Consider the following 12,890-nt stretch of genomic DNA (forward strand, 5'->3'; position numbering starts at 1 on the left):
TTGCCTTTCTATTGAAACCTTCCACCGGCTTCTTATCTTGGTTAGAAGAAAAAGCAAAGTCTTTACAATTGCCCCTCCAAGGCACCCAAGTACCTCTAGGACTTCATGTTCTACCACTCTCCACCATCACATTCTGTTCCAGTGACACGGACCTCATTACTTTTCCTAGAACCCACCAGAATATTCCTGCCTCAGGGCCTTTGCACGTGCTATTCTCTCACCCCAGAATGGTCTTTCTCCAGTATCCACATGGTTCTCAATCAGCTTCCTGTTTGTGTTCAGTTCTCACTTCATCAGAGTCCTTTTCTGATTACCTTACACGTAACACAACATCCTCCTTCATTGTCCCTTTACTGTTTTATTGTTCTTCACAGCACTTTCTACTACTTTATGTTATATATTTATTCACGGTGTGTCTGTTCCCGTTGGAATGTAAGCACAACAGGGACCTTGTTTGTTTGGCTGCTATTCCCCAAGTCTCTTAATACTGGGCATTTTAGAAATAAAAATAAAATGTACAGCAAGATTGCTTTGCATCAGGCACAATGCTAAGCGCTTTATACGGAACATACAATTTCTTTGCACTTACAGAGCCCACAGCTCTAGGCCAGGTGCAGAGGGTGCGGACCGGCGGGAGAAAGCGTCAGCCTCGGCCCGCAGGTGCAGCTGAGGATCAGCCCGGGCTGGGAGGCGGAGCCTCCGCCCTGCTGGGGCCCGCCCAAGGCGCATGCTCCGTGGCGGCGCTGGGCGGGGCGGGGTCTCGGCAGCACTTCCCGGCGACCCGCCGCTCCGATTGGCTGCGCGCGTAGCCTCAGCCTGGAGGGGAACCTGTCCTCGCTTCCCGCGGTCCCCGCCCGGCCAGGTGCCCAGTTCCATGAGCGGGCACTGCGGCTCTGGACAGCGGCCTGGGAGGACCGGTGCGGGTGAGTGCCGCCGGGCTGCGCCGCCGGTTACGGGTGCTGCAGCTCGGGCCTCCGCGCGTCGCCCCCCACCCCCCCACGCCCAAGCCTCTGCAGGCCGGCGGGACCCCCTGCGCTTGGCTCGTGGCGCATCCCTCCTGGAGCACCTGCGGGCTCCTCCTCTGCGGGCGGCGTGGTCCAGGTTTCGCGGGGTCTCCGAAGTTGCCTCCCTTCCGTGGGAGCCCTCCGATTTCCTGTACGGGAGCGGTCGCCGATCAGCAAAGCCGCCCAGAGCCCTCGGATTGCGGTGGCAACCGGGATTCCTGATTCCCAGCTACCCCCTTCCCCTGGTTAAGCTCCCCCTTAACCGGTTGGCACTTTGCTTCCCGTACTTGACCTAGGTGAAGCTCAGCTTCCCGAAACAAGGATTTAACGGGACCGTACTGATGTGCTGGAGGAGTAGTTAACATAGGTCGGAAGCACTACTGGCGTGTCTGGAGCGTAGCGGGAGTTTAATGGGAGCGAGATTATTGGTGGTGGTGTTGACCTTGTCATTAGTAGGAAGCAAAATGGGAGGCTGCTTTGGGGCTTTTCTTTTCTTCAGCCACTAAACTTTTGGACCAACCCGTATCTCATTTTTCAAAATCTGTACTGTGCATCTCATAGGTGCAGGGCAACTCTATAGATCCTAAGGGTTCAAAGTTGAGTCAGACGCCTGCCCTGCTTTCCGGCGGGGGCGAAATGAGGGCAGAAGAGCACTTACTTGCATTGTTACAATGTAGAGAGAACAGAGATAGAAGTTGCTAAGAGAGCCCAGAAAAACACACAGGATCCAGCCTGGAAGGGGGCTTTTTCTCCGTTTAAACTTCTTAATCATCATCCTTCCAAGAATCGACTAGTTGGTTGAAAAACTTGCTTAATGTTGTGTTGGAAGGAAACATGAACAGGGTGACATATGCAGTTGAGGATCTTCAGCTGCTACCCTCTTGGAGCGTCTCTGTGGACAGCTGGTCCAGGTTCTGTGGGATCGGTACCGAGTGGAAAGCATCTGCTGCCAGAAGATTCTTTGTTTTAAATTGTGGGCATGACCTTTCTTTTTCCTTTTCAATCTCTTCCCTGTTCCCTAGTAAAAGTGGACTTCGGGGAGGTAGGGATTATGATAAAAGGTGGCCTGGGAGTATACATCCCTTCCCAACCACCATAAAGAAATAAACGCCAAGTGAGCTTGCTTTGCCAGCGCAGGCTCCAGGTTACACTCCTTTCTGTCTAGATGTCCAGGGTTCATCACTGCTGGAGAAGTAACTGCAGCATCAGTAGGACTTGCATTGGCAGAATTCACTATGGTAATCTCCTGAGAACCAATCTTTTAAGATTTGTGGAATACTCAGTTAAGCCCAGGTCTTAAAAAAAAGCTGTATTGTATTGACATACAATAACAAGATGTATTTTAAATGAACAATTTTATAAGTTTTGACCTATGTATACTCCCATGAAACCATTGGTAAATTCAATATAGTGAACCTGTCCATCACCCTCAAAAGATTCCTTGTGCATACCCCCTTGCAATCCTTTCCTCTTGCCCTTTTCCTTAGACAGCTCGAGATCTGCTTTTTGTCAATAGAGATTAGGTTGCATTTTCCATAGTACTATATAAATGGAATCATATGTATTTACTCTTTTTTTTTGGTCTGGCTTTCATACACCATAATTATTTTGAGATTCATCCATGTTATTGTGTGTTCATTCCTTTTTATTTCTGAATAGTAGGTATATATCATGTACATATTATATATATGTATATGCATATATATATATATATATCTCCATCCATTCACCCATTTGGGGTATTCAGGTTTTTCTAGTTTTTGTTTATTACACACAAAGCTGTTATAAACATTTTTATATAAGTCTCTTTTTTTTAATATATTTTTTTTAATTTTAAAGATTTTGTTTATTTATTTGACAGAGAGACACAGCGAGAGAGGGAACACAAGCAAGGGGAGTGGGAGAGGGAGAAGCAGGCTTCTGCCGAGCAGGGAGCCCAATGTGGGGCTCGATCCTAGGACCCTGGCATCATGACCTGAGCCGAAGGCAGACGGTTAACAACTGAGCCACCCAGGCGCCCCTTCATACAAGTCTTTGTGTGGATATACATGCATGCATCTTTTTTAAAATGATTATATTTTTAAAAAATGCAGGATGCTGGGCTGTAGTTCCAGTTTTGCCTCTAACCATCCAGGTTCCTTGGGAGACTCACTTCACTTTGCCTTTTACACTCAGCCCCAAGGTCTTCGCTGTGCTGTGATTTTGCACCATCACTGGTAGAAACTAGATCATCTTTGTTGGTGGTTGGAGGGTCTCAGAAGGGGAAACGGGTGGTCTTCTATCCTGTTTCTCTTTCAGCCTCTCTTTCATTTTACTCTTTTCCTAGGATGACATATTTATTTTGTTTATTTTTAAAAATTTATTACTATTCTTTTTTCACTGAAGTTTAGTTGACACAATGTTACATTAGTTTCAAGTGTACAACATAGTGGTTCAACATCTTTGTATGTTATGCTGCTCCCGTCTATCACCATGTGACTCTGTTCTGTACTGTTGATTACAGTCCCTATGCTGTGCCTTTCATCCCCCATGACCTACTCATTCCATAACTGGAAGCCTGAACCTCCCACTCCCCTTCACCCATCTTGCCCGTCCCCCCACCCACTTCCCTCTGGCAACCATCAGTTCTCTGTATTTATGGCTTTGTTTCTACTTTTTGTTTGTTAATTCATTTTTTAGATTGCACAAACGTGGAATCATATGGTATTTGTCTTTCTCAGTCTGGCTTATTTCACTTAGCATAATATTTGGGTGACAAATTTGAATCCTGACATGTAATTTTGGACAAGAACAAAAATAGACAGTGGGAGGCAAGAACTAATACTGAACTTAAACATGAGAACTTAAAAATGTTTATATCGCAATTAGAAGGGAAAAGGTGGGAGGCTCGCAGGCTCTGGGACTTTGTGGACCCTCCTTTTTTTCAGCCTATTGTCTTCTAAGTCCTGTCCTCTGTTTTTTCTCCAGAACACTTTGTTTAACCTCATGGTGGGAGGGTGAGTGGGTGTGCTGGGCTCCAAAGGTCACATGTTAACTGGTGGTGGCAAAGGAGGGGAGGGGGGAGTTTCCTAGTAAAAAAATAATCCTTTTTTTTTTTTGTTTCCAGATATGGCTGGAGTCCTTTGTTTCCTATTTGCCCTTGACCTGATGTTTACTTGCCCTAAACCTGGTTCAGAACTTTGTATGGGAGCATTAATCTACCAACATAATCTGTGTAGTGAAATTCAGACAAATAACAATAGACTATTTTATACAGAATGAAAATGCAGCTCCTGGGATTGGTGGTCTGTTTGGTCCTTGGGACCCTGCCTTCCGAGGCGTTCGAAAGCAAGCTGGCAGGTGTGGATCCTGAAACAAATATGAATGTGGTAAGTTTCTCAAAGTCTCAAGGATGCTTTTAAAATGCATCTGTGGCAAATGTCAAGTATTTTCTGCAATTCCGTAATGTGGGCTACATGAAGCCACAAACCAATCTCTTTATAGATCATTGTGCTTTTCATGCTCTCTGAATCTTAAATTCGGTTTGCTGACTTTCCCATCAGGTAATGTGTATTTTGTGAACTGCATTTAACTGTTAAAACTACCTACTTCTTAATGGGGTAAATGAAATTTTTATAAATTCATTTCATTTTTAAGTCCCATTGAATTTGTTGAAAGAATGATAAAAATGTATCAAAACTTTGCAAGGATGTTACTACCAACTGCTGTCTTTTTTTTTTTTTTTTTAAGGTTTTATTTATTTATTTGAGAGAGAGAGAGACAGCGAGAGAGGGAACACAAGCAGGGGGAGTGGGGGAGGGAGAAGCAGGATTCCTGTGGGGCTCGATCCCAGGACCCGGGATCATGACCTGAGCCGAAGGTAGACCCCAACGACTGAGCCACCCAGGCGCCCGCCCCCAACTGCTGCTTTTATAATACGTTGAACAAGGAGTGTGATTAGCAATGTCCAGGGAACATAGTTCAATACAAAAACCAAAATATCTGAAAAAAAATTTTGTTGGAACAAATAAGCAAATACAATTTGTTGAGTAATTGACACATTTCAAAGTTATTAATCATAAGTAAACAATAAAACCTGGAAATACCTCATTTAGGCATAAAATATTGGGAAAATACAAATGACTAAAGAAATAACTACTTTATTTATTATTATTATTATTATTATTTTTTAGTGAGAGAGTGTGCATGGTGGGGAGGAGCACAGGGAGAGGGAGAGAGAGAATCTTCAGCAGGTTCCATGCCCAGTGAAGAGCTGGATGCCTGATTAACACCTGCTCCATGGATTGGAGAAGTGTGATTTTGATCATAATTTCCAATTTTTCGTCTCTTAGTGTCCTATGTTAGCGTAAGTTTATCAGTTCATTGATGAAAATGGCTTAATGCTATACTCTGTTCCCTAGGACAGGACCTCTTAAAATGAGGATAGGGTAGATCACGATATTAGCTGGCATATTTAGAAAAGAAAGAAAGAAAGAAGTGTGTTTATTTGTGGAGCCAGGATGGAAACAGAGAGGCCCAAAGCAGTGGTGAAATTAGACACATTTGGTGTAGAACATGCTAGAATGTTGAAACCAAGGTTAATCAGACACCAGTCAGCAGAACAGATGGATAAAACAAGTAGATTGAGCTCGATTAAGCACACTAAAATTTCAATAACAACTGTTTTCTCAAAGCCTGGAGAATGTCTGCTGACATTTTGTCTTCTCCTTTGCCTGCTAACGTGGGAGATCTTGTCCGATTCTATCCATAGAGTTTCCAATATTCTTTTTCTCTGTAGAGTGAAATTATCGCTCACTGGGGATACCCTAGTGAGGAACGCTTCATCGAGACAGAAGATGGATATATTCTTTGCCTTCACCGAATCCCTCATGGGAGAAAGAACCATTCTGCCAAAGGTATGGGTGTTTCTGGTGGTGAGATAGGAAAGCTCTGAGAAGTACCTGCATGGCTGGAATTTGGCTGGTTTTCATGTCGGTGAAAGTTGAGATTTAACTTGAAAACATTGAAATGGGGTTATTTTTTAGGCCAAAGTACTAAAAGCGTTACACTTATGCAAGGCATATAAAAATACTATTTTGAAAGAAGTAAGGATAGTCATCTAATTTCATATTTTGCTTAAGGATTCAAAAGATCAATATTGTTTGAGGATATGCTGAAATCTCTGCTTTCTTTGTTATAAGGAAACATCTTATTCATGAAATGTTTTGAGCATTAAGGAGATAGCTTTTGCTGTTTGAAAATTAATTGATTGAATAGGCAATGTATTCACATGGTTCAAAACTTAAAGGAAATAAAATGCCATACGGTGAAATCCCTCCCTCTTGTCTCACTGTTCACCTCCCCGGTCTGTGTGCATCCTTCCAAAATCTCTTGAATTTCTTTAGCTCTAAAAAAAATCTCTTTAGAAACAAATATAAACATAGATTACTATTTTTCCCTGCTTCCATTTTAATACAGAAGGTGGAATGTAATGCATATTCTTTTGTTCCTTGAATTTTTTACTTAATATTTTGGAGATCTTTCCATACAAAACATGGAAGGCTTCACCGTTCAATTCTGCAGACACTTGGCATTCCACTGCATAGCTGTACCATGACTTATTTAACAGATGTCCTAGTGATGGGCATTTGGACTGTTTCTAGTCTTCTGATAGAAGACAGATCTTGCTGCTGAAAATAACCTTGTATGTGTGCAAGTTTGTTTATAAGATCCATTTCCAGAAATAGAATTTTTGAGTCAGAGGATCTTGTATACATTTGTGATTTTGATAGATACTGTTAAATTGCTTTTCATGTGGTCTTGTTCTAGTAATTACTCTTGCTAGCAATATATGAAAGTTCTTATAGCTTTGGAGATATGTGCATATCTTCCCATAGCAAAACTGTGGTTTCCAGTTCAGATTAATGAACTTCTAGACAGACTCCTTGAAATTGTTAAACATATATCAGAATAAGGATCTGATCCCCATTCAATCATCTCTCCAGACTTACCTTATTCTTTAACATTTGCTCTTTGTAGAGATTTTCCCTGGAAAATTAAGATTAAGGAAATTTGATGACTAACTGTTCTTTAACTAACATTTTATGTGAGCAGAAGGGCCTTTTTGCCTCAATTCCTTCCCAAATTATTATTCGAAGCAAACTAAAAACCTATGTTAACGTGAGCTTTGTAGCATTATTCTTTTTTTTTTCTTAATATAATCTGGTTTGTCTATTTTTTTCTCCCGTAAATTCTGACTATAAGGAGGCATTTTGTAATGCTGAAGTGGCTGAGCCAGACAGTGCTCTTTTTGAAATTTCATTTCTCATTCTTGAGATTTTTATGGTTTACACATACATGTTGTTAAGCTTTCTTCTTGTAAGTGTGTTGCAAAAATGAGTAGTGAGCTGTGAGGGCTTCTATTTTTTTTTTCCTGCTCAAAACACACAAAATGTATACTTTATTCCAGCGTGAACATCTGATCTTAGTTTCCATGCCTTTTTTTTTTTTAGTAAACCCTTTGATTTCAGATCCCATATAAAGAAGAATATGTACAGGTATCACTTCTCTTAAAAGTGGTAAGTTGACTAATAGAATTAGTAACGTGAATCACTGTTAAAAGGAACTCGTGTAAAAACGCTCAGAGAACGCACCCCCTGCGTTCTCTGTCCCCACCCCCAGGCTTCCGTGTCACGCAGCGGTTGGCGCAGAGTGCCGCCTGCCCTAAGGACGTATGCATGCACGTTCGTACTCCTGCAGGGGAAGCACTGTGCCCCCCAAGGTGAGGAAAGGGAGCCCGAGTCTCCATATGCTGCTGGGTGGCAGGAAGGAGTCAGGAGAGCTCGATGCCAGATCTGCGTCGGCTGCTAGGGACGCGTGCGTGCTTCCGCCTCTGTGTGCCTTGGATTCTTCACCTGCAGAAACAGCAGACTGGCTGGGATGATCCCAAAGTTCCCTTTTAGGCTTGGTCACTCTGGTTCTATGGGGTCTCGTCCCTACTCTGTTGTTGTTGTTATTGGCAGGTGTGCATGCTGCGGGGCACAGAATGGGGGGCACAGACTGAAAACTGTCTGAATCTGGTCACAGCGTGAGGTCCCCACCTGCTACCTGTGCTCTGCAGAGGTCTCCTTGTAGGGCGTCAGTGATGCGTGTCTCACACCTGCTGTGCCCTAAGCCCGGGTTCCGGGGCTGGGAGGGGGGCGCATTCAAGGAGCTCTGCGGCAGATGACTTCGTTATCTAAGGCAGTTCCTGGCATCCCTGAGCACTGCGTAGGTTCTTCATGGTTTGCACGTCCACGGTCCCTGGCAGAGACCCTTCACTGTCCTCTCCTCCTACTCAGGATCAGCGTTGTCAGTTGTCAGTGGTGTTACTTTGGCTCACTTAAGCCGCACAGACACAAACAATTCCTAAGAGTCCTTCCTCTCGTTCATGCCACTTCGTCCCCTGACTTCCTCCTCTATTAATAACACCATTGTCCTCCCAGTGATCCTGCCCCGGAAACTGCAGAATCATTCTTGACTCCGGGCCGCCACCCTACTCAACGCTTTCGTGCCCATTTAACCGGACGCCTGGAATAAGCTCATGACCTGGGGGAGGCTTGGGCCGCTTTCTTTTTTGAGGCTTGCCATGTATCAGAAAAAAGAAGAATTTCAAAACAGGTAGATAGGGCGCCTGGGTGGCTCAGTCGTTAAGCGTCTGCCTTTGGCTCAGGTCATGATCCCAGGGTCCTGGGATCGAGTCCCACATCGGGTTCCCTCCTCGGCGGGAAGCCTGCTCTCCCTCTCCCACTCCCGCTGCTTGTGTTCCTGCTCTCGCTATCTCTGTCTCTGTCAAATAAATAAATAAAATCTTTAAAAAACAAAACAAAAAAAACAGGTAGATAAAAATTGTTTGTCCTTTAGGAAATTAATGCATTTACTACACCCAGATATAATGCCCTGCATCTGTACTAATTACAAGGCATTGCAGGGTACCTTAAACCATTTCTTCATTTATTGGGGGGGATGGTGAAACCGTCCCTCTTACCCTTTTTAAGTGGGTTTTCTCCATTTCTGTGCTCTCTGGCCATGCTGCATGACCTTAGTTGAGGCAGTGTGGGGAGCGACTTCTAGGCACTGGTCCTCGGATTGTACGGAGCGCCTCACCTAGAGATTACTGGAGGCCTTTATGGTCCCAGGGTTTGGCCACACGGTTCCTTCTCCTGCCCCCTGTCTCATCCATCTTGTGTAGTTTTGCAGGATGAAGTTCTTCGAGCCCAGGGGTCATTAGAGGACAGGGCCATTCGGCAATCTTCAGGGCCCTGGCACACGAAGTGACCTACCTTTCCTTAATATTTTGTTTCTCCGTTGTCTGGACCTTTCACACTGCAGAAGAACTTTGAAGCTCCCGAGGGTATGTGCAGAGACCTTCGGGATTCAGCACCTCGGTGTCATATGACAGCTACGGACCATGATGCCTGAGGTGTCCGTGTCTGCTCACGGTGGGGTAGGAGACCTCAGGCCCATCGGTTCCCAGCTGGGTTTCCGCGTTGGTGAAGAAACCTTTGTCATTTATCAGCTGTCCGGGTTTAAGCTGGGACCTTAGCCCAACTCTGAGTAACTAAAGGCGCATCCGCTGTAGTAATTAGTATCAAAGAACGACTTTTGGGCACTCTGAAGTCCAAGCGAGGCATTCCCTTTCTGCTGAGCCCTCTCGGATGCTGCTCGCTCTGCCCACCATCTTCATTTCTATATATTTATAAAAACCATTCTTCCCCTCCCTCCAGGCCCAGCTTAACTGGCGGCTCTCCCACATTTCTTGAGCAGGAAGGAGACGTTCTTCCCCTGAACCCCCAAACCGCTCACTAACACTCTGGAGGTGCTTTCCTTCTTCTGCCTTGGGATGGACTTATTTCTGTGCTGCTTCCTGCCCACCCTGCCCTTCCTGCCTTGCCCAACAAGGCAAGACCTCTCTGCAGCAGGGGCTGTGTCTTTGTCGTCCTTGTGTCCCTCAGCACGGTTGACCAGCCTGACTGAGAGTCACGTCAGTGCAGTCTTCAGAATCGGGGCTCTTAACTGCATGAAGGCAATGCACCTTCCCTGCTGCGAAATGGCACAGAACGCTGTGCCCACACATATGTTACATACATTTGTAGAGAGCGTATGGACCCAGTAAAGAATATGCTGATTTAGACAATCATTTGCCTGTACGCTCAAACTCCCATTGACCGGTCAGCTTGGAGCACCTATTTAGAAAGTTCTTAGCAGCCTGGGGAGCCTGTGTGTGCGCTTCTCGGTGTTACGCCAACTTCTCTGTCAAGCGTTGAGTTACCCCTGCTCTGCACTAACTCAAAAGGGAATTGAAATTTGGAAACTCATCCTTAATAGGGAAGTGGTTCTCGTTCGTGTCCTCAGCTGTGTTTCAGAAAGTCATGGGATGTTAGCAGCACTAGGGAGGTCTCAGGGTCCTGTGCGAAGCCGGGATTCAGAGTTTGCATTTTTAACATAACTTCCTAGTGGATTCCAAGGTAGAATCCTTGGGTTCTGGAGCCTGTGTGCTAGATGAACACCCTCATTTTACTGGGTGAGACAAAGAGAGAACGAAAATGGCTTTAAGGCAAAGAATAGTGGCCCAGCCAGTCTGACTGCTGAGACAGTGTTCTTTGAATTAGAGAATGCAACCTTATGTAATAAGTATTGAGCGAGTTGATCCCATGATAATTAGATATTTATTTTATTTGACTAAAACAAGGAAATGCATACTGTCTTGCCTAAAATAGAACAGTGACTACAACAAGGCAAGACTTCTTGCCTCACTGGGAAATACATTGTTCATAAAGCAATTGTCAAAGCACCAACAGTGGATTATTTGTATTTGATGTATGTATATATACATACATGCATACATGCACATATGATATCTGATATGATCTATGATAGGTATTTGATGGCCTAATGAGTGAAGTGGTGTTCTGGGACATGAATAATTGTCTTCAGGCATTTTGAACTTGGCCTTGGCAAAGACGCCCCATGGCTTGCTCCTTGAGCTTTTTAAGTCATAACTGAAAATTCACAGTCTGGCTCGTGAATTAGATCTTTGGACAGAAAGACCATTGACTTATATTCTCCTTTGATTGTTTTAGGATTCTGATTATTTCTGGATTTTCTGTTCTTCTCTTCTACGCAATTCCTGAAGGAACCGTCTCTTTGAGTAAATGGTGTGTTCCAACAAGCTTCCCAGAGCCCTGGGCGAGCTGAGATGTAATTCCTTGCCTCCTGGCAACACTGGGCAGATGTAGGGTCATTAATGGATGCCCGGGCTTGTGGACTGTGGCCAACTGAACTCACATCCAGCTGTGCTTGGTTCTGATGGCTCTCGGGGTAGCAGACCGTGTTTGGACCTTTGCCTACCGGAGCGGCACAAACCAGTGGGAGCTCCACCTGTCTCCTCCCATACGCAGGTTGGGGCTGGAGCAGAGAGTCAGACTGGAACAGAAGAGAGCACCCTGCCAGCACCCCAGTCTCCTGCACCCTCCCTCTCTTCCTCCCTGTTAACCCGTCTTACCTCTTTACCCATTCTCTGTCCTCACCCTCCTCACCCTCCTCATCCTCCACGTCACTTCTTCAGGGAGGACTGCCCATCCGCTCATTCTCATGGCCCTCTGGGGGTTTCCTTCCTAGCACGGAGGGTGGGAAAACCGTAGGTCATGACGGGTTATGTAGGTGACGGTGTGTGTGTGATCTGCACCTTCACTAGATCGTAAGCTCTTTGAGGCCAAAGCTGCTTCTGATTGTTTGATTGTCTTCAGTGTCTCCGAGAGTTCCTCCGGGGCTGGGCCCTCCTGGGACTCGGTGGAGCAGGGCATCGAAGGCCAAGGCCACGCTGGTGAAGGACTTGGTCCTGCTGAGCTCAGAGAGCCACGGATGCAAGTGGGGGACGTCCCGCGCTGGGCATGGAATCAGAGGCCGGACACCTCGTATGTGTGCAGACACTGAGTGAGCGTGTTAGCAACCCCGGCCTGGGGTTTAAGTTCCTGCTGTACTACCATAACTAGGTGTGTGACCTTGGCAGTTTATTTAACCTCTCCATCTACTAACCAGGAAGAACAACACTTGTTGTTTCATAGGGTCTTGTGAAAATTAGATGAAATAAGGCCCATAGAACATCTTGTGCGGAACACACGAAGCTCTAGTTTCTGTTCTGAATGACAGGGAAGGTGCTATCGTGGAATGTTTATGTCCCCCCATAAATTCCTCTGTTGAACCCTAATGCCCAATGTGGTGGTGTTTGGAGGTGGGGCCTTTGGGAGGTGATTCGGGCCTGGGTGAATGGGATTCATGTCCTTCTAGAAAAGAGAGACCCCAGGGAGCTCCCCTACCCTGTCTGTGAACCAGGAGGGGGGTCCCCACGAGACAGCAGATCAGCCAGAGACTCCATCTTGGACTTCCCAGGCTCCAGAAGCGTGAGATAGAATTTCTCTTGTTCACAAGCCTTGCAGTCTGTGGTTTTCTGCTGTAGCAGCCCGAATGCACGGACGCAGAATGTATCCCACACTACAAGGGAAGGAGAAAGATGTCGATTGTCAGGATTTGTGAGCTGTGCACAGACAGTACGGAAGGGAGGGCCAGCGAGCAAGGAGTAACTGTGTCTGGGGGCCAGAGTCCCCTCTGTGACACGCTTGCCTCTGGGCCTCTCTCTGTTCCTTCTGTTGACTGAGTATTTGGAATTGGAGCCTCTGGGGCCTCTCTCTGTTCCTTCTGTTGACTGAGTATTTGGAATTGGAGCTAGGTAATTCCCCAGCATTTGGCCAACAGTGAGGCTCCACGAACTCAATCAAGGTGTCATGGCGCGAAGCCTCTCGAAGGCAGGCCGTGGCCGCAGCGAGGGGCAGGGAGAACACAAAGGCCACTTTGCATGGACCTGGCTTT

The 12,890-nt window shown here is 45.7% G+C and overlaps 1 protein-coding gene across 1 annotated transcript in view; it reads left to right on the forward strand.

The window, feature by feature from the left end:
* Positions 1-749: 749 nt before the first annotated feature.
* The window catches only part of LIPA (lipase A, lysosomal acid type), a 30,026-nt gene continuing 17,885 nt past the window's right edge, over positions 750-12,890 (forward strand). The window contains exons 1-3 of the mRNA XM_081824341.1: positions 750-923; positions 4,261-4,372; positions 5,782-5,907. Coding sequence (XP_081680467.1) covers positions 4,262-4,372; positions 5,782-5,907 — 237 coding nt within the window. The 5' untranslated portion in view covers positions 750-923; position 4,261. The remainder of the gene's footprint in view (positions 924-4,260; positions 4,373-5,781; positions 5,908-12,890) is intronic.

Source organism: Leptonychotes weddellii, chromosome 6 (genome assembly GCF_054177405.1).
Source record: "Leptonychotes weddellii isolate Sample4059 chromosome 6, ASM5417740v2, whole genome shotgun sequence".
Taxonomy (NCBI): Eukaryota; Metazoa; Chordata; class Mammalia; order Carnivora; family Phocidae; genus Leptonychotes; species Leptonychotes weddellii.